A 20,550-nucleotide genomic window follows, 5' to 3' on the forward strand; every position below is an offset into this window, starting at 1 on the left:
GAATGGGAGTGAATTCTTGTAGGATCTGTCATTTTTTTCCTGCCTGTTTATTAATGGTCTTTGTGATTTATAGTAAACGCTGGGGAGGATTTTCAGGCCCATTTATCATGGGAAGGGAACACCTTCTTGTTCTTAATGTGAGTGTGTCATAATTAGCAAGGCATGTGGGCTAGGAGATTTAGTTCTATCTTTTGTGAAAGTCCTTCCACCTCATATTTAATCCCAAATTGATTGAATATTTTTTCTTCCATGAGGAAATTAATTATGCCACTAGAAAAACCATCAAGTCGAAAGGGAGTTAATATCAAGCCCAATGTAGACTGGGCTGGTTAATGTATCAAAATGATATGACGAGAGTAGCTCACATTTCACACAAATCGGAATAATGGAATCGTCATTTTAATTAAGAACAGGGAGGTCTGTGTGTATGTGTAGCACTCATTTTCAGTCAGGGCCACACCATTTACTTCCTATGTTCATGCACATAACGTGCACTCTGCAACCCATCGACGCTGTTGCTCTAAATACCAATTACGTTAAAAATGTCCATCCAGGGAAGTTGCATCTTGCCATGGAACTGAAGCTGAAAATAGAGGCAGGCACTGTGAGGGAATAGCATCCATCCAACCAGCTGAAAGTTTACAAATCTATCATTAGGCAACCCGTTTGCCTAATCATTTTCATCACATGAACTTCTGATCCAAGATGTTCTGGTGTTGCACGGGCCCGCCTAAGTATTGCCTTCTGTTGAGAGTCCGCAGTACAGAGACATTTCAGGTTAAGTATTGTTCTTTCCCACATGACCTTGTCTGCACTGACTTTCTGTTCACTATGAGCCATTTGGAGTGTTTTTTTCATAACGAGAACATTGCACACAAGTTGTTATGCCGGGCACCTTGGGATACACAGAACGACTACACAATCTGGCACCTGCCGTCAAGAAGTGCGCAATTTAGTTGGGTGGGCAAAAGGGTTAGCCCGATGAAATAATTTGAGAATAATTAAGTAATAAACAGTGATGCAGTTGGTGGAAAGAAATCAGAACAGGTAGGTATCAAGGAGAATTAAAGTCATTGGAGAAGACCTTATTTTATTTGAATTTGAGCTTAAAAGATAAAGATTTCAGCAAACAGAAGAAGGAGGAAGAAGTCTCATTCTAGACAGAATAAACAGGCTAAGCAAAGGCATGGGAAGAAGTGCGGGAGGACGGAGGGGACAACGGTAGCAGATGTGCTGGGACTAGAATAAGAACCAGAACCAAGGTAGGGTGGGCAGTGGACACATCTTGGCAAATCCTGTGGAGAAGAGCACATCTACCCGTGAGGGAGTCGCTGTGAACTCTAAAACCAAGAGCTCTCATGTTGTATGTGGTCCCTGGGACCAAGTGCCAAAGAAGTCAAAGCTTTTGGTCCAACAGGGAGCAAGGTCAAGGAGAGTGAGGAAAGAACACCTGGTTTGCGATGGGAAGTGGGCAGGACGGGGGTCGGTGGTCGCCACTGAAAGCAGTTTTGGTAGGTCAAAGAGTTACAGAGCCTGATTACTGGGCTTATAGAAGTTTCTAGGAGCGAGGATGCAGAACCAGCCTGTGTCGACCACATCTTTAAGAAGTGTCACGATGGAGGAAGATCAGTGACTGTTTCCTGATTTGGAACTTGCAGCCTCGTCCCACCCAGAAGGGCTGTCTGAGTGGCTTCTGTTCCTCATGGTTATGTGTTATGTTCCCGCCTCTTCCTTGTGGTAGGGTAACACGCTGCAGTTTTGCAAGTTGTAAGTTTTGCTATTCACTCGAGTGTCTTAATGCTGGTGTTTGTGATATGTGCCAGGCACCGTTATGCAGGCACTTTTAGTAAGGACACTGTATGAGTTTTATTTTAGAAATTATGTGTGTGGCTTTGAATGCCATTCATTGAATTCCCTGCCATCCCACATACAGGACGGTTATTACCTTTATAATTAAAATTTTTTATTTTAAAAGCACACATACCAGTATTCATAAATGTAGAGGGTGTTATTGGAAGAATCCTAAGAAATGGCAACAGTGAAAAACTTTGGAAAACGGGGTGATGGGACAGTAGAAGGTCAGAAGATCTACTTTTCATTGTATCCCTTTCAGTATCTTTTGAAATCAATTTCATGTTTATTATCTATTTAAAAACAAATACAATTTTTGAAAAAACACAAGGATGTGAAACATAAAAGGCATTGAAATTTCCCCTACTGGGGCGCCTGGGTGGCTCAGTCGGTTAAGCATCCAACTTTGGCTCAGGTCATGATCTCATGGTTCATGGGTTCGAGCCCCACATCAGGCTCTGTGCTGACGGCTCGGAGCCCGGAGCCTGCTTCAGATTCTGTGTCTCCCTCTCTCTCTCTTCTCCTCCCCCCCTAAAAATAAATAAACATTAAAAAAAAATAAATGTTCCCTAGTTGGTCTTCACAAACTCTTCATGTATGTGAAAGAGTCATCTGCTAGGCTCCAGGAGGTTTGTCATTGGAGTCAAACGGAGCAAGGTTTTCCTGGCATAAAGCGTTGATGGCCTTCAGTGCTTTCAACGTCACATTCTTGCAGACTGTCTCATTTGGTCCCTTGAGGAACACCTTTGGAATTAATTCTGTGTCCCTGTCGCTTTTCGATATGATGACGACAGTGGGTTCTGTAGTGGATCCATGATTCCTTTCATTTGCTCAGGCACACTTGCCATTGCCCAAATAGTCACAATAGCCTGGTGAAGCCCCCCCTTGGATCCCAACCACACAACTTTGGCTGCGAGGTCCTGGAGCTTTGTGGGCAAAATGGGGAGGATACCTGGTCCACATACACCCCGCTCAGTGTTCTTATAGCAACGAAATGAGGTCATGGGGGTGAAGATGCTGGAACATTATCAAGTGCCCTGCACTTAAAAACTATTTTGGTCTTGTTGATCCAATGATGACAGTATCCTTTTGGGACCATAGGGACATAGACGGTAGGCCGTGGATACACCCAGGGACCATCTTCGCAGAAATCTACAGAGAAGATTTCTTCAGGGCTTTACTCTAGGGTGTCTTAGGTGCATGAAGCATTTTATAGTGTGTGTGTGTGTGTGTGTATGATGAAGCCTCTGGCCTTAGAAGCTTACCCTCTAAATCAAGTGTCTGTGATACATCAAGTAACAAATCAGACATGAAGGGGAGCAGACAGTACTGATAAGGAGATTGGCATTGAGAGACGTCAAAGAAGAAATGGAGTCTAGGGAGACACTGGAAGAGGGATGCCCACTTCCCAAATCAAGAGGCAGGGGCTCGTGTTGAGCTGCTCCGCCCCTATCTCCAGCCTGCTTTGTCCTCTCCTAGAATATTCAGCTTGCCTACTGCCCAGGCTCTTCTGCCCATCTCCAGACCAGTTCTGTGGATACAGGGAAGAGATCCCTGCGTGGAAGCAGCTTCTGGGTTTGGGTCACCCGGTCAGGGCACATACCCTGCTTCACCTACAATTTGTGACTGATGGAATTCTTTGTTGGAAGGCTTCGACCTTGTTAGAGATTCCTAGCATCTGGCTGTCTCTGGGATCCTTATGAATGCGAACTGCCAATCATTCCTTCTCTGCTTTGCTTGGAGACCAGGGCTCAAGGGAGGCAGCGTTCACATCCACTTGCCTGCCTTTGCTCTCTCCCTCACTCCCATTTTTTAAAAAACGTACTTTAAAGGCAAAAGGGACAAAAATACTCGGCTGTGTATGGTTTTTTTCCCACCTGTTTAGCTGTTTGATTGAAGCAGCTCTGACTGCTAGTGGAGAAGTCTGTGTGGTTTTTAATTATTTCCAGAAAATTTTAAATATCGGTATATTCTCCCAAATGCGGAGCGTGATGCTCTCGAGACATAGCTGGCCCATTAGCCAGCATTGACCAGCCTTCCTGGGAGCATGCTGGCACCCTCCGCAGTGCTGTCGCACCTTGGGCTGCGTTAGGCGGAAGCCAGGTGCCTTGCTTTTTGGCTTTCTTTCATTTCTTTGAAGCTGCACATTGAATTGTGTCCCATAATATCCTTAAAACTAGTTTTCACCTTGCCATTGTTTGGTACTCAGTCTCAGTGTTGTCAGCTATAAAATGGAAGTCGTAAGAGAGTCTACCTCACAGGATGGTCGTGAAAGTGGGGGCCCAGCGATGGCCATCCGTGCAATGCAATACCTCCCTAACGCTCGGCGAGGATAGTGGCAAGCCGCCTTTTGAGCCTCGCAGTGATCCGTATGCCACATTCAGAGGAAACAATCGTGCATTTGGCCACCTAGTGGCGCGGGCAGGTAGCCCTCAGGATGGTTGTAAGCCTATCAGAAGGAATCTGAGAAAAACTCTTCAGGCCCAATTGCCCAAATGAACTTGACAGAATTTGAACTTAAACTTGACCAGGTTAGATTTAAAGTGGCATAAGGTGGTCAAATTTATCTGTTGCTGACAGAGGACATGATAGTTATGGACATTTAAAATCCACAGGTGACCTCCAAATGGTGATTTTTCCCTCAGTTTCGAATCTACCAACTTATGTTTTGCCCCAGCAGCTTATGTCTGAGTAGCCCATGTAGGTTTTAGGCTCGCTCCTCTCTGTGCAGCCCACCGATCAGAAATATCGTCATCACCTGGGAGTGTAGTAAAAATGCAGAACTCAGGCCCCATCGGGGCCTAGCTAATTCAAGTCTGCACATTAATGAGTCTCCCAGTGATTCGTGCATATGCTAAAGCTTGAGAAGCCTCAACTAAATGTGCTCACTTGGTCCTCTTGCTGCCTGTGATATAGTAGACCCATTTTACAGGCAAAGAGTCTGAGACCCTATGTTAAGTGCTTAGTCTAAGATCACACAATAATAAAGTATCCAAGGTGACATTCAAGAGATCCTCTGACTTCCAATCCCACGCTCTTCCCACTAGACTAAAACTACTTCTTTAAAACCAGTAGGGGAGGGAACTGTCTGTTGGCTAGATGGGATGCTCCCTGATTCATGAAACTTACCAGCCTATTAGATCTTTAAAATTAAAAACAAAAACAAAGCAGTAGAGGAAATGTAGCTATTTCAATGTGTGAAATAGCCTGAAAATGGAGACAGGCCACAAGCAGGAAAAGAAGACAAGGGCCTGGGTCTGGTCAGTCCCTAGAAAGGCTAACCAAACAGGGGTGCCTGGGTGGCTGAGTCGGTTAAGCGTCAGACTTCGGTTCAGGTCATGATCTCATGGTCCATGAGTTTGAGACCCACGTCGGGCTCTGTGCTGTCAGTTCAGAGCCTGGAACTTGCTTTGGATTCTGTGTCTCCCTCTCTCTCTGCCCCTCCCCCACTCACACTCTGTCTCTGTCTATCAAAAAATGAATAAACATTAAAAACAAATTAAAAAAAAAAAAGAAAGGCTAGCCAAACCATACCGGCTGCAAATCAAATGTAATTATGAGAAGCCATTGGCAAAATCACTCATCAGTATCATCACCTCAGAAAGGAAGTAGGTGTTGGGTAAGTTAGGACAAATAGGCATTTCCACTCCTTATGAAAGTTCCAAATGATCGACTCACAGCTTCTCCAGAAGTTCATCACCGATTGCTGTGGCACTAATCTACTAGTGCCTTCCTGACACCGAGCTCTGCCTCCTAGAGACCCTGCAATTACATGGGGGCCACCCAGATTATCCAGGCCAGGATCGTCTCCCCATCTCAAATCCTGAATTTCTTCAGATCTGCAAAATCCCTTTTGCCACATGAGGTACCATAGTCACAGGTTCTAGGGATTAGGACGTGGACACGGTTAGGGGAGTCATTATTTGGTCAACCACAGCTCTCATCAGTCGGTCAGGGCTTTAAACAATGTCACGTTCAGTAACACCAGGATCGGACAAAAGGGCAACACCCAGTGTGCGCACGTTGGGCAACGACGAACTCTGGTGTGGCCTGAATTAGAGCTGGACAGTGATTCTCTGTGCGCTCATCAACAGCATCAGTCCATTACCACAAAAGATGCTTGATCCTGAGTTGCTGGTGATAATGTTGGGGTGTGAAGCATTTTACTTTCAAACTGTGTTTGGGGGCCACCCACCCCAGAGAAGAGGACACACTACTGGGAACACCCTCTCCCTACTATCTACCCTATTCCTGTTTCCACCAGGGCAACTCTGCCTTTATCTGTTTTATGTATTATGCCTCTACATATACTCCTTTGCCCCAGGGCTATCCCTTTGCAACTTGATGATGACGTCAAATATGGAAGCATTTCAAATCATCTGGTAGACAGACGTTTGAACCCTGTAAAACTGGAAAGGGGTCATGTTGCTGAAATTCATACAAGTCTCAACTAAAGACAAGGGTTTAATAATACAGGACTCCCCGTCAAACACCTCCTGCTACTTGCCTCGGGCACATTCTGGACCTTGTGAAATCTGTTGCCAAGACCGGTACCTGGTCAGACCCTTGCTTGTCGGACCCTTCCCATGTACGTCTCCCACTAAAAAGTTGTCTTCCGTTCTGGAACCTTTCTTTTTTGATGCCCACACAGCTTGATTGAGTAGAATGGCCAATTCATCATCCCTGTTTCTCTCCTGAGGAAGGAATTTACAGTTAAATTAGGATTAGAATCAGTACTGATGCAGATGTTTGGCTTTCTGGGAGCTGTTAATCTGAATTAGTGAAAAGTCTGATTTATAAACTAGCCCCACAGAAATGCAGCCTTAATCCTTTAAGGCTCACACAAGAGCTCTGTGACTGATAAAGTGCTGCCAAGAGCAGCCTTAAGGAGCACATTGGATTGTGCAGACATCTCCTCACACACTTCGTCTATGGTCCTAAAAAGTCCCCCATAAAATTCCCTATACACTGTACTTTCATAAGGATCAGAATCTTTGAGTTGGAGAACACCTTAAAGATCATCCAAGCCCACTTGGGACCCACGATAGAAATCTTTCTACCATGTTCTCTGTTGCCAGCTATCTGGTCATCTAAAGGTCTTGAGCTCGCGGGCCTACAAAGCCTTGGCTTCTCTCTGTGACCAGCTGTAGATTTTTTTAAGTTTATTTATTTATTTTGAGACAGAGAGAGCATGAGCAGGGGAGGGGCAGAGGGAGAAAGAGAGAGCCAATCCCGAGCAGGCTCCTCCGCTGCCAGTGCAGAGCCCGACACAGGGCTCGTGGTCTCGCAAGCCTGTGAGATCAGGACCTGAACCAAAATCAAGAGTAGGACATGTAACTGTCACCACCCAGGCGCCCCTGACCTACAGCCCCAGGTATAGGTTTTTAAAAGTCTTCCCTGACGTTGAGGTGAAATCTTCCAGACCGGATGTCCAGCTCATTGGTCCTGGTTTTACCTTGGCCCTCAGAACAAGCCCACCCCCTTTCACACAGGACAGACCTTCCGGGGTTTTGAAGACTCGTCATAGGAACACCTTCCTCCCTGCCCCCGAGTCTTCTCCAGGCAAAGTACCCCCAGTTCCTTCCTATGGCTTTCGAACTATCTTATGGTATCGTGACCTGAGTCCTTTATTGCAGAAAAGGCCTGGTCAGCGTAAGCATAGAGAGACTGTCATGTCTAGAGATTAAGGTACTTGGACTTGCACTTACAACCCGTCTTTCTCCTCTGGGATGCTCAAGCCTTCCACACCAGTGCCAACCCTGCCCGGAGAAGGCATCGTCAATGCCCCCTGGACTTCTGTCCCACTGGCCTACTCTCTGATCCCTCTCCCTAACCCTGCATTTCCCCACTAGGGTCTTTGACTTGCCAAGCCAGCCCCTTTGCACTCCGTCTGGCCTGCAACCACGAAGACCTATCAAATGGGGTTGGGGTTAAAATGAGGCCTCACCTACTCAATGAAAGCTTCTTACCCTGATGAACACAATAGCAGAATCTGATCTCTGGAAAGGTTGAGCAGCTGACTTTGAAGTTGTTACAAATGTGGGTCCTTTGAGAAGTTTTATTACATCGGGGTGAAGTCCAAGAGCACAGTTTTAATATTTACAGACTCGGGAGTTAAACTGTTTAATACATCGAATGTTAATGATTTTTAGTATAACACATTATCTTTGTCGTAACCACTAGCGTTCTTTTAAAAAGCAGTTTAGTAAAATACGAGAGGAAATGGTGCGTGGGAAATAATTCTAGTACAGTTTGGCAAATGAAGAATGTGTAAACCGCACATTAGTCCATCTCCTAGGCAGAATCAAGTATGGCATGCGCTAGCTTCACTCGTAGCCACTTTAATATACATTTGGAAAATAAACTGGCGATGTCTGAAAATAAATGTAGCAGAAGGGGGACTTTAACTAGCTGCACAGCTAACGGGTTTCAGTGGAGACCTGTGATGATTTGCCAAGTTGAAAGTTCCACCGTGGGTTCCAGACAAGAATGTGGCCCTAGGCCAGTCATTCTGTTATTGATGTTTGTACTGCTTGTGAAGACAGTGTTTCGGTTTTGTATTCATTTTTTGTTCCCGGGAGCTGCTCCAGCTCGGTGCTAGGTGGGCCCAGAGGAAGTGAGGGTCAGATACACTCAAATACGTGGCTTGCGTTCCTCAGCAAGCGGGGTGCAGCCAGATTCTCCAGCAAGCCTGGGAACAGCAGGTAGATAATAGAGGCATAAGAAGGTACTGGGGAGCGCAGTTTTGCTTCCATTTTAAACGACTGTTATTCCCTCCCACGATCACTGGCTCTCCCTGTTTCCAACCGTGCAACTGCCCAGAGAAAGCAATTCTTTCTCATTAAGATGCTCCAGTCCTTCACCCCCAGTTTGAGTCCTCTTTGTGTCCTCTCTGAATTCAAGTCCACTTTCCCTCTCACCCCTACGTATCCATGTTCGTCAGTGTGGATCTGAAAAGCTGGTGAACCTCTTCCTGTTCTTTCTACACTACTTTCCTTTAAGGGGTCATTGTCAATATTGACTGGCCATGGGGTCCTTCCTGAGGACACAGCAATAGATTTAGCTGTAAGAAGTCTTAGGGAAAATAATTTCCGGTCTCATTTTATTGAGTCTCAATCAAGGTTACTCTGAGGTTTGAAACGGTCTTTATTTCATGTCTCTATCTATCTATACTTAACTTAGACAAATAGTTAGAGTCAGTTTTTCATATGTGGTTTCTGTCCACATCCACAATCCCTTAATCAAAATTCTGAAATTGAAAAAGTCCTAAGAGCTTTCATTTTCAGTAACTTTGAGACAAACTCACTTCACGGCAGAGCCCAACCTCAACTGATGTGCAGATATTTATTTAAAGTCTTTATTCCTCTTAACTGATGATGTTACGGTAACAATATTAATGAGTTTTTGAGTTTTATGAAAGGGTGCTTCCCCAGATCCCACTTGAGGTAATATACGTATATACACACACATCCATACATATATATATTCACACATATACATATATATACATACACACACTATATATACACATATATATGATATATATGGTATATTCACATCAAAATTTAAAAACTCTGAACATCAGAATTCTTCTCCCCTTCAAAGTGCTGTGGATAAGGAACAACTGTGTACAAATGCACACATACAAGTTTCCAACTAAGTCCATGAAGCTTGACTGTGATGTAACTGATGAATAAGTTTATTCTGGTAAATAAAACATCTGTGCCTTATGTATATCACCTCAATGCATTTGGTTGTAAGGGAATAATCCCTGGGATTGTTTTGTTTCTTACAGCAGTTGCTCGAGAATAATCCAGTAAATGGAAACGCTATCCAGAAATATTCCAAAGTAAATCTAGAGTCAAGTTTGGTAATACTAGGATGGCCTGAGTCTTATGAGAATGCAGAAATGAATGCAGCTATGAAAGAAAACTAGGTGACCACTTTTCACTTGCAAATCATGAGTATGAGGTCGATTTTATCGCAGTCCAGCAGCCAGTCAGCTCAGGCCAGTGGATGCTCTGTGCTGGACTTAAAACTTTACTTGGGGGGAATCAAGGCCAAGTTAGCATAACGGCTGGACTGGTCTCATTAAATCTGTTCCCTCGGCCTTTATTTAGTAACCAAAGACAAAAGCAATTGATTAGATTTAGAGGGTGCTTTGCATAAATACAGAGTTTTTACTGCCATTAAGGAGAGTTGTAGGTCCCTGCCCCCGCGGTCCAGGACACACACACATGCACACACACACACACACACACACACGTGCATGCACCTTCCCAGGAGATACAGTCCCCTATTTCCTCTGCTTCCCCTAATCTCTTGGTGTGTTTGGCAGAGAAATGTACTTTCAGATAGCATTTACTTAGCAGATAGCATTTTAAAATGAGCTTTGCTATATGAAAGAAAATACCTACCTGGGAGATTAAAGGGGCAGTCTTTAGGGAGGCAAGGTACATGGAATGAAAAGGCTCTCTGCACAGGATAGTGACTGACAAGGGGCCCATGCTGGCTTAAAAGGGATCCTGTTCCTTCCCAATCAGCGGCTGAGTATGGAGAAAAAAATAGCCACTGCTGAGGGGGGCAGATGGGGGCAGGCAAGCAGTCTTGGGCAGAGGGATCCTTGGGGTCCTTCTTGCTCCAGTTTGAAGGTGGGACCACAGGACGAGATGCCCTCCGGGACTAGGACTGGACTCTCCTGACTGAACTGAGGGGGGAGAGCCGGGCCAGGAGCTGGGAGCATGAGCGGCCGTGAGCCCCGGCCGATGGGTGGGCCGGCCTGCCGGCCCGGCAGTGACACTGCTCTGGCCCCCGGCCCCGGCATCACCATGATGAAACTTCCCTCCAAAGAGGGTATTGGGCTCATGAGATGGGAAGATGAGAGCCCTTCCAACTTCCTGAAGTTGCAGCCCCACTTGTGACACTGAGCCGGAGGGCAGGGGGCAGTGACAGAGCCCAACATGCCAAGCGGCAGCAGAGGCTGATTTGTTACGAGCACGGGGAGCAAACGATTAGTAAGGAAGACTGTTGATTAGCATTAAAGGCAGAGTAGTGAATGGTATCAATTTTCAAATGCTTTGCTTGGTCAGCTGTACAAATTTGAAATCCGTCATTAGACTTGCTCAGTCCTTTATGACCATAACCTCCCGGTAAGAGTCTTACAAAGAGTTTACAAATATTGGGATGGAGGCGGCCGAGAAATGGGGACTCCGGTCACCTGGGTGCCGGGTGCCGGGCACCTGGCAGGGAAGATGCTTCCCACAGTCCCTGCCCTTGGCGTTCTCCCCTCACTTGTCCAACTCGCTGGGGGTGGGGGGCGGGCAGAGGCAAGCCTCCCTCCCTCTGGACCTCAGTTTCCTCCGATTCAGATGGGGGTTGAATTCACTCATCCTCGGCGAGAGAACTAACTATACTGTGTGTATAACTGAGATCACAGCCCCTTGACAAACCTCTGGGTTTCTGAACGAGATGGCACCCGGAAATGAAAAATTATCTCAACTAAAACAACACAGGACCATTAAGAATTTAAGGCTGCGTGCGGCATGTGGTATGTGTATCTGTGTCGGGAAGGCATGCGACCTTGGTCTAAAGTTTTCACGTGGAATGCGGGAGGCAAGGCCTTCCTGAGAGGGGAGGCAGTGTGACGGAACCCGAGGAACTTGGCCGCACGTTTGACCTCTGGCCGTTCACGGGGCCTCCCGAGCCTCACGTTTCCCACGTGTGGAATGGGACGGTAGGCTCCATTCTGCCTGTATCCAGCAGATCGTGGGTCCTTATGCCGAACGTGGCCGCGGGGGTGCTCTTTGCCCGCTGATTCGAGACTAAATGAGGCAGCGGATGATGTCATTTTTCTTTCAGCCCACTCTTGGCCACTCCTCAGCCCCCACCTGCGGTGCAAGCCGGCGGGGGCTCCGGCAGCTCCAGTGACTCTGAGAGCAGCTCCGAGTCAGACTCTGACACTGAAAGCAGCACCACTGACAGCGAGTCCAATGAGGCGCCTCGTGCGGCCACGCCAGAGGTGGGTGAAGCGTCCAGGGCCGCGACCATGATTTCCCTGTCACCCACGCACACACACGCGCACACACACACACACACGCTGTCGGCACGATGAATACTTCAGGAAGGTATTTGGGTATTTGACATCGTTTTTTCCCTCGAAAACGTGTGTATGCACAGTCCCTTCAAGAAAGACATTTCTTGCCCTGTGACTCCCTTAGCTTGTCTGAGCCTCAAGCCTCGTCATGTGTAAAATCTGGAGGAGTCATACCTGGGATAGCAACTTCTCTTTTGAGAGAACCAGTCAACACCCACTTCTGGTCGTGGGGACACCACCCCTTACTCCAGGTTGAAGTGCTGAATTGCTACTTGGCAAGTAAGACCCAAGAAATGTGATGGATTTTTTTTTTTAATTTCAATTTGCAGCCTCCAAGTGTGTTTGATAATAATTCATGAACACATTTAACACAGCTCCATAAAATACCAAAATTATACTTTTGAAATAAAAAATGTGCCCTTCCCCTCCCTTCCTCTCTGAGTCCAGAATAACCCCTCAGTTCCCCCAAGCCTGCGCCTCGTACAGCAAGCAGGTCCGTCCAGGGCTCTGTGGACACTCGTTTGTAATAATCTGAACGTGGACCATGTGCCGGGCTCCTTGAGAAGCCCTTGACCTGCTCTTTTTCATGTTATCCTCAGAACAATTCTCTGGGGTCCTCGCTATCCTTACCCCCATTTTATAGAATAAAGAATAAGGTTCTCAGAGATTGAGAGAGAACTTTCCCAGCATCTCCCAGGTGGACACTGGGAGACCCAGGACCGAAATCGGGCTCTGTGCACCTGCCAGAGCTCATGCCCTTAACCAACAGTGGCAGCCGATACGATTTCCTCGACCCTTCCCTGCCATTGCCCTGTGCGGGTTGGAATCCCAGCTACTCAAGTGTTTTTAATTCTGTCACCCTCTGTTGGCTGGTGCCATAAGCCTCAGCTGACGGCTTTCAGAAGAAGAGCAGTTCTAATAAAAATGATGGCTCTTTTAGTTCAACAGGCAGAATTCAGAGTTGGGAATCAAGCACCTGAATTGTACGCGTCATTTCCATGCCTTAACAGCGGACGCTAATGCCTGCATGCATGTCCCCATAAATTGGTTATTGCCCATACACTGACAAAAATGCAGTGTTTTTTCTTTTTTGGAAGTCAGATCTTTTCATCCTTCAGTAAAAAGAGAAAAGCCTTGTTCTTTTTGCAGTGAACTGCAGCATCATATAGGAGGCACTGGCACTTTGGCAGAGAGGAAGCCTTTCCTTTTGAATTACATGTGAGGCACGCTTGCATGGGTCTTCAGGACCCGAGATCATTACCTCTGCCTCCTGGTGAGAGGTTGGGCAATGAGTCCCACCAAAGGATTTGGGGAACAGGTTTCCCTGCCAGGCCTCCCTGCCCACTCTCTGGAAAAACCCTCTGTGAAGAATTCTTTCCTTCCTGGCCAGAGTGGAGAATGTTTTCAGAAGAGGAGTAGACATTTGTTGACATAAGCAGATCGGGGCTGGGTTGTGGAGTCTTTGTCTACCTGGGTAATTTGATTAGTGTGGATTCCATGTGTGTTTCTAAATGTGTGAAACACACACGCACAGCTTTTATCAGCACTCGGCGTACCGAGTGTCCGTCCAGATTCTTCCGAGAGGTGAAATTCTTTCTTGCTGTCGCTTCTCATCCGCAGCCTGAGCCGCCCTCAACCAACAAGTGGCAGTTGGATAAATGGCTTAACAAAGTGACTTCCCAGAACAAGTCGTTTATTTGTGGCCAAAATGAAACGCCCATGGAGACGGTTTCTGTGCCTCCTCCAATCATCCAGCCAATGGAAGTCCAGATCAAAGTGAAGACAAACCCCAGCCAGGTCCTGGCTGAACCCAAAGAGAGGCCTCTCCTCAGTCTTATCAGGGAGAAAGCCCGTCCACGGCCTACCCAGAAAACTCCAGAAACAAAGGCTTTGAAGCATAAGTTGTCAACAACTATTGAGACAGCTTCCCAAAGGACAATTGGAAAAAAACAGCCCAAAAAAGTCGAGAAGAACACCAGCATTGACGAGTTTACCTGGCCCAAACCAAATATTACCAGCAGCACCCCCAAAGAAAAAGAAAGCGTGGAGCTTCCTGATCCACCAAGAGGCCGCAACAAACCATCTGCCCACAAACCAGTCCCTAAGAAGGAACCAAGGCCAAACATTCCCTTGGCCGCCGAGAAAAAGAAGTACAGAGGGCCTGGCAAGATCGTGCCAAAGTCCCGGGAATTCATCGAAACGGATTCATCTACATCTGATTCCAACACAGATCAGGAAGAGACCCTGCAGATCAAAGTCCTGCCTCCTTGCATTGCTCCCGGGGGCAATTCTGCCAAATCGAAGGAAACCTGTGGTGCCAGCCTGACCCTCAGCACCTTGGTCAGCAGCAGCAGCAGCAGCAGCAACATATCCGTCAATAGTGAGGAACCGGCTTTTTCGCCCATCCCTGTCATGCAAACGGAGCTTCTGTCACCTCTACGAGATCACGAGAATCTGAAAAATCTCTGGGTGAAGATTGACCTTGACCTGCTGTCTAGAGTACCCGGTCACAACGCACTGCAAGCAGCACCAGCCAAGCCAGACCCCAAGGAGACTGCGCCGAAGCCTAAGCGCCAGACCGCTGCTGCGGCTGTGGAAAAACCCGCCCCTAAGGGCAAGCGTAAGCACAAGGTAAGCTGTCCCCGGTGGCCTGCCGAGTGAGCATGAGCAGTGGCTGTGTGTTGGCGAACTTGATCTGGAGTCCCGTTTGCAAGGAGGCTCATGGCAGTGCATTGCAGTCTTTGGGGAAGGCAATGCTGCTTTCCACGGGGAAGTATTTGACATGACCGGGGAGGATGTGTTAGGAACGGTCCGGGTTTGGCAGCCAGTGTGAAGAGTATCCGATATGGTACATGAAGGATTATGATGTGTAGGACAGACCATGAAGGCCGTTGCCTTGCCCCAGGTAGCCAGTCCCTGGGTGGGCTCCTTAAGCGACTCCTGCTTTCATGTCCACATGCCACAGTCCCCACCCTGGCAGCAGCCAGGCACCCAAGTGCTCCTAAGGTCAAAAATGCATTCTCTGGGCCTTGTGAATTTCCCCAGACACACATCAGCATCCCCGCACCTTCGTGATACTTTGATGACCCGGGTTCCTGGCCGACACACAGTCTACCCAGCCCGCTGGGTCCCCTGACCTGTGTGGTTGGCCTGACTTGTGGAAACCTCACCTGCGAGAGGTTAGGGCTGAATTCCAGTGCTACAAATTATCATCAGAAGGAGAGGGATGCCTAGCTTTCTCAGCCAGTAGAGCATGCAACTCTTAATCTCGGGCTCATGAGTTCAAGCCCCACGTTGGGTGTAGAAATTATTTAAAAAAAAAAACAAAAAAACAAAAAAAACGATCATCAGAAGGGAAAACCCAAACTGGCCTCTTCCATTTCAAATACCTCTAGGCAAGTGAATTTGTATCTCATAGGCTCATTCTGTTGTACCTCCAGATCTCAGGGTAGTTTTTTGGAGTAACACCATCTCATCGTGATATTTGGGTAGTATTACTTTTAATGGCTGCCACAGAAAGTCTGGGGCTCTTGCCCTGTCACCGTTTCCCCACTCCTAGGGATGACAGCAGTGCAGCCAGGGTCTGAAAATTATAGATTCTCTTTGCTTTTGGTAGGAGATTCCTGTGCCACCCAATCTTTAATCAGAGGGTCACGTCGCAGCTCAGCTTACTGAAATGCCAACTTCTTGGTAGGAAGTAAGCTAGGCAAGGCCGATTGCTTTCCTTTCTGATCAGAGATGTGCGTTTAACTCCCCTGGCTAATCTAGAAGTTAAAATAGAAGCAAACTGTCTCCCTCGCTCGTGCGTTTTAAATGTCTGCATGTGCCATGTATTTCAAACACTGTATTTTTCTTCCCATTAAAGCCAACGGAAATTGCAGAGAAAATCCCTGAGAAGAAGCCACGTCTGGAGGAGGCCGCCGCTATCTGCCTGCTGCCCCCATGCATCTCACCAGCCCCACCCCACAAGCCTCCCAACACTAAAGAGTGAGTGGTTACCCTGTCTTTGTATGACACCCCGATTGTTCAGATTCTTTAGAAACGTCGACTGAAGCCTTTTGTTGGGGGTGGGGGACGGTGGCGGTCCGGTTTCAGAGGGATGGTAAGTAAGAAAACAGAAGTTGCTCAGTCCAGTCCTGACAGCTGTCCCTGGCCACCGGTCTAACGAGGGTGGTGTAAAGGGGGGGGAATACAGGCTGCCACATTTGGGGGGACTCCATGAGCTTTCTAGCCGTGTTTCTTTACTCTAACTCATGTGGAGGACCAAAGTGAACTTTCAGCACTAAGGGAAGAGTAAAAGGAGTAAATGAATTAAAAAGGGACAGAATCAAGAAGCACCCATCACTTGAAGCAGATCACCTGCTTCTAGGACACTTCTAGTTTTGATAGTGATGAAAACAACCCCTTGGCCTTAACAGGATGCCCCCGATGCTGCTTCGTCGCTGGTGCCATTACTTAACCTTAATACAGAGCTTGAGGACTAGTAGGTACCTCCTGAACTCCTCGGAGGCCGGGGACATGACACGTTTGAGGAGGCCAGGGAGATGAGGGGCAGTTGTGTGTCAGGGAAAGCCAGCTGAAGATACGTATGTTCATTCCAACCGGCTGGTGCCCCTTCCACCTCTCCCTCTTTGCACCAAAGGGCCAGAGTCAGGCATGAGGCCCCCTTGTCCCCTCACTCAAATGGCCCCAGCCTTCCTCAGACAAGATCCCCCCTCTGTTGCTACCAAGTGTTGGGACCGAGTTCTTCCATCTTGTAAATATCACTTAACTAACAGTCACGTCAGCTACTGGAACCATTCCGTCTGGATAATTATTGCCATAAATTCATTCAACATTAGAGATTACTTCCATCAAAGACCAGTTTTGGAGCCTATTAGCAGCCCAGAGCAGAGAGGCAATCTGGCTTACTGCTGCTAACAATTGATTTCACAGATTACTGTTTAACATCAGTGATATGGCATCAATCAGCCACACGTAAGATGTCGGAAATAAGTTTTCAGCTTATATTTGCTTAGATCCTTGTTGTTTTGAGATGAGAGGTAGGAAAAGGCCAATTACCACGCTACCCACCTGGTATAATAAGATTTGGGCCCTGAGCTGCCCCTCTGCCAGAGGCTCCATAGCGCTTTGTGTGGTGCCTGTGTATCCCGGGTATAACTTCGCTCTGAAACATCCCGTTGCATATTTGGCTTTCTCAGAACTGGCAGCCCCTGCAATGGGGCAAGCTGAGCCCTTCACCACAGAGTGAGCCAGGCCTGTGGCTCACTTCCCCAGTGGTCAAACATGGTCCTTCCATGGCCCTTCTCCTTTCCTAGAGGATGGACTAAAATGGCGTCACTGGGTGGCACTACCTTCCCAGTTCCCAGGCTTTGACCAGTTCAGGCCACTTGAAGGCACCAGGAAAAGGCAGGAGGCGTTGCCACAGCCATCAGTCTCTGATGCCAGTCTCCCTAAGCAGCCCAGTGACCTGTTATTTCTCCCATGTCGTGGAAGATTGATGACCAACTATTCAGTAAATGTGCCATAATCTGAATTGGTTCTTCATAAAATGGTGTTTCTAACTCATGGTCTTTACGGTCTTTCTGCTTTTGTAGTCGTTAGGAAAGCAGTGTTTACCTAGTAGCATTTCTCATTCAGGAGGGGCCCGAAGCAGGTTCTTAGGCTCATCAAACAAATCCATGTCTGCTCTGTCCACTCCTTGTGCCTTGTCGACCCTGCAAACCCAATCCTTGGAAATTTCTATGAGACAGAGTTCACTTTTCTAAATGAATGTTCTAAACCTAGCCAAGAATGCCACACCAGACCATGACAGCTGTGGTTCCTGTTGTCCAGCAGGAGGACCCTGCAAAGCCCCGCCCGCACCCCGCATCCCGCACCTCCTCAGGAGCTTGAACCATCATCAGGGCCTCTGAAGCACTGAGTGGTGATGGGGACACACATCTCTTGTCTGCTGGCTTCCTCTGCCATACACGAAGAGGTGCCCAAAGTGGCAAAAACTGTTCTCGTAGTAAGACGCCATAATGGTGACAGAGCGTATCTGTAGAACATGCTCTCTGGGTAGCCTTCACCAAGGAAGTTATTAAAGGCCCCATGGTTGTAGCTCACTAGCAAACGCATGGAAAGGGGCCCAGGTGACCAATGTCCACTGCACAGAATGTGCTGGCCTGTGTGCGGCATCCTGTATGCAGTGGCAGATGGGAAGGCCTAGCCCGACTGTAGTAGCCACTGGCAAATCCAATGCTTCTAGGGAACAGCTTTGCCCCCTGAAGTCCTCACTACCTTCTCAGGCAGCTCAAGTAGTGGAGAAGTGGCTGTGGCTAACAAACCATTCACGCCCCCCCCCCCACCATAGATGCCATGGCGATGCTTAACATCCCTCCATACAAATACCCAGAAGTCCGATGCCTCCATATTGATTACACTTAGGGTGGCCTGATGTTTGTGGAGCTTCCTCGTGGACAGGAGTCTGAATCCATATGTTCACCATTGTTTTAATCAGACATCACAGCTATCCGAAAATGGTTTTCCACGACAAAACAATTTGTAAAATCCACTGGCAAATATTTTTTTAGTTCATTTTAACTAATTGATGTAATGGCAGAAGCAGTTATGTTTTTAGAACTGTTGCTACTTGACAAAAATTGACATAGGGCCACATTTATGAAACAAAAGTTGGAAGAGATGGCAAATATTATTACAGTTGGCAAATGTGGGCGACACAGTGGAAGTGGAATGAGCAGACGGCGTTGACTGCTACCATTGCAGGAAATCAAACCACTTGAATGCTTGTTCATCTTTGATTTGTTGCCTTGAGATATTGTAAATCTATATTTCTAGACACTGACTGAAATTGACCAAGAGGAAAACATAAATTCTCGTTGACTTAATTTGCTATTGAAAATTGTAGTCAATAATCATGGAAAGTAAATGGCTGCACAGTGCAATATTAGTTGCCTAAGAAAAGATTAAAATTCAAGTAATCTTCATTGATTAGGCTAAGACAGTAACTAAAATGAAAATCCATGACCCAATTACCATGTTAAGCAGCTAGCATAAGGTTTTAGTTGTTCTGTTTTATTTGAAGTCTCTGTCTGTTTGATGGTGCCCATTTAATGGGCAAATAAATCAGTCTGAAAGCACAGGAGTACTTCTAGAACTACAGATGTCTTGTGGCGATATGACAAAATAGTTTTCAAATCGGTTCTGGAAAGTGGAGCACATCAGAACTCTCCAGTATAACAGCTTAAGGTCAGGGGCTTCTTACGCCTCAGAATGGGCACAGAACATTGTGAACGTACAGTGTGCAACGTGTCACAAAAGCATTTAGCGTGTTATTGATAGCTAAGTAATGTAAAAGCATGCTATTTCTTAAGAAGATATCCCCCCACTAATTGTTTATTGTACCATTCATTGTGTGATTATGCAGTTAAGTCCTGGGGCAAAATAAGTAGGAACCATCCTAAAAAATGACGGGATTAAAGTCTGCATTGGATTTTCCATAAAAATCTAATTAAGAGGAATCTTGAAAGGTTGCAAATATCACACTGTAGCACCCTCCATTAGACATTTACATTTTTCATGGAGTTCTGCTTCAAAGACATGTGTTTATTCTTGGATACATACATTTGCATTTATTTATAGTTATATCTCTCTATAGATATCTATGTCTATGTGCATTTTTATATATATACTCTTCACCATAGGCAAAAGACCATCAACTAAAATATCACTTAAGTCGAAAGTACCAGCAGCATGGGAAAAGCCACAATAGAGAGACAAAACTTTATGACACCCTGTACTTTTTGTTTACACAGGAACAATTCATCCAGGAGAGCAAATAGAAGGAAAGAAGAAAAGCTGTTTCCTCCGCCACTTTCCCCACTGCCGGAGGATCCTCCACACCGTAGAAACATCAGTGGCACCAATGGTCCCTTTGGTCAAGACAAAAACATCCCTGTGATTGGACAGATCACCTCTACCAAGCCTAAGAGGAGTGAAGGCAAATTCTGTGCTACTTTCAAAGGGATATCCGTAAATGTAAGCATCTTGGAAGAAATATTAGAATCATCAGGTAGAAACAAGTTGACCCAGCTTATCTAACTGGACGTGACCATGGGGGGATGGGCGGAAGAGGCAGAAGATACAAGCGTGTGTGTGCAGAAACACACAAACTCTCCATTATTTCAGATCTTGGTTATTCTAACGTAGGATGAATTTTTCATTCCAGTCTTACTTAACCAAACAGATTATTATGCAGAGACTCGGGGCCTTGGATATCCTTTGGTCCAATGCTTTCATGTCTTGGCAGTGGGAAGCTTCCAAAATACTGATCACAGCATCTGGCACGGGGTAGGCACCGATCATTTAGTGAACACGTGGATGGGGTGGGATTGCCCAAGGTCACTGAACTGGGGCTGGAACCCTCAGTTACATCTTCCCATCACCCAGCTTAGCATGGGTGAATTATGCTTAAAATAGTGGCTGTAAAGGATGGAATTTAAAAGATGAATCTGTTGCTAAAAATCACACAATTGTGGTTCTAAGCCCAGCCAAAGGATTATCCAGCCCTTTGGATTTTCTGCACGGCTGCTCCATTAGCATAG

At 46.6% G+C, this 20,550-nt stretch overlaps 1 protein-coding gene across 10 annotated transcripts in view; it reads left to right on the forward strand.

Annotated features, from left to right (window-relative positions):
- AFF2 (ALF transcription elongation factor 2) overlaps positions 1 to 20,550 on the forward strand; it is a 455,915-nt gene that overhangs the window by 409,138 nt on the left and 26,227 nt on the right. For all 10 annotated transcript variants that reach the window (XM_058713753.1, XM_058713755.1, XM_058713757.1 and 7 more), the window contains 4 exons: positions 11,710 to 11,869; positions 13,565 to 14,575; positions 15,810 to 15,931; positions 19,762 to 19,984. In XM_058713753.1, the coding sequence (XP_058569736.1) occupies positions 11,710 to 11,869; positions 13,565 to 14,575; positions 15,810 to 15,931; positions 19,762 to 19,984 (1,516 nt within the window). The remainder of the gene's footprint in view (positions 1 to 11,709; positions 11,870 to 13,564; positions 14,576 to 15,809; positions 15,932 to 19,761; positions 19,985 to 20,550) is intronic.

This window comes from Neofelis nebulosa, chromosome X (genome assembly GCF_028018385.1).
Source record: "Neofelis nebulosa isolate mNeoNeb1 chromosome X, mNeoNeb1.pri, whole genome shotgun sequence".
Classification (NCBI taxonomy): Eukaryota; Metazoa; Chordata; class Mammalia; order Carnivora; family Felidae; genus Neofelis; species Neofelis nebulosa.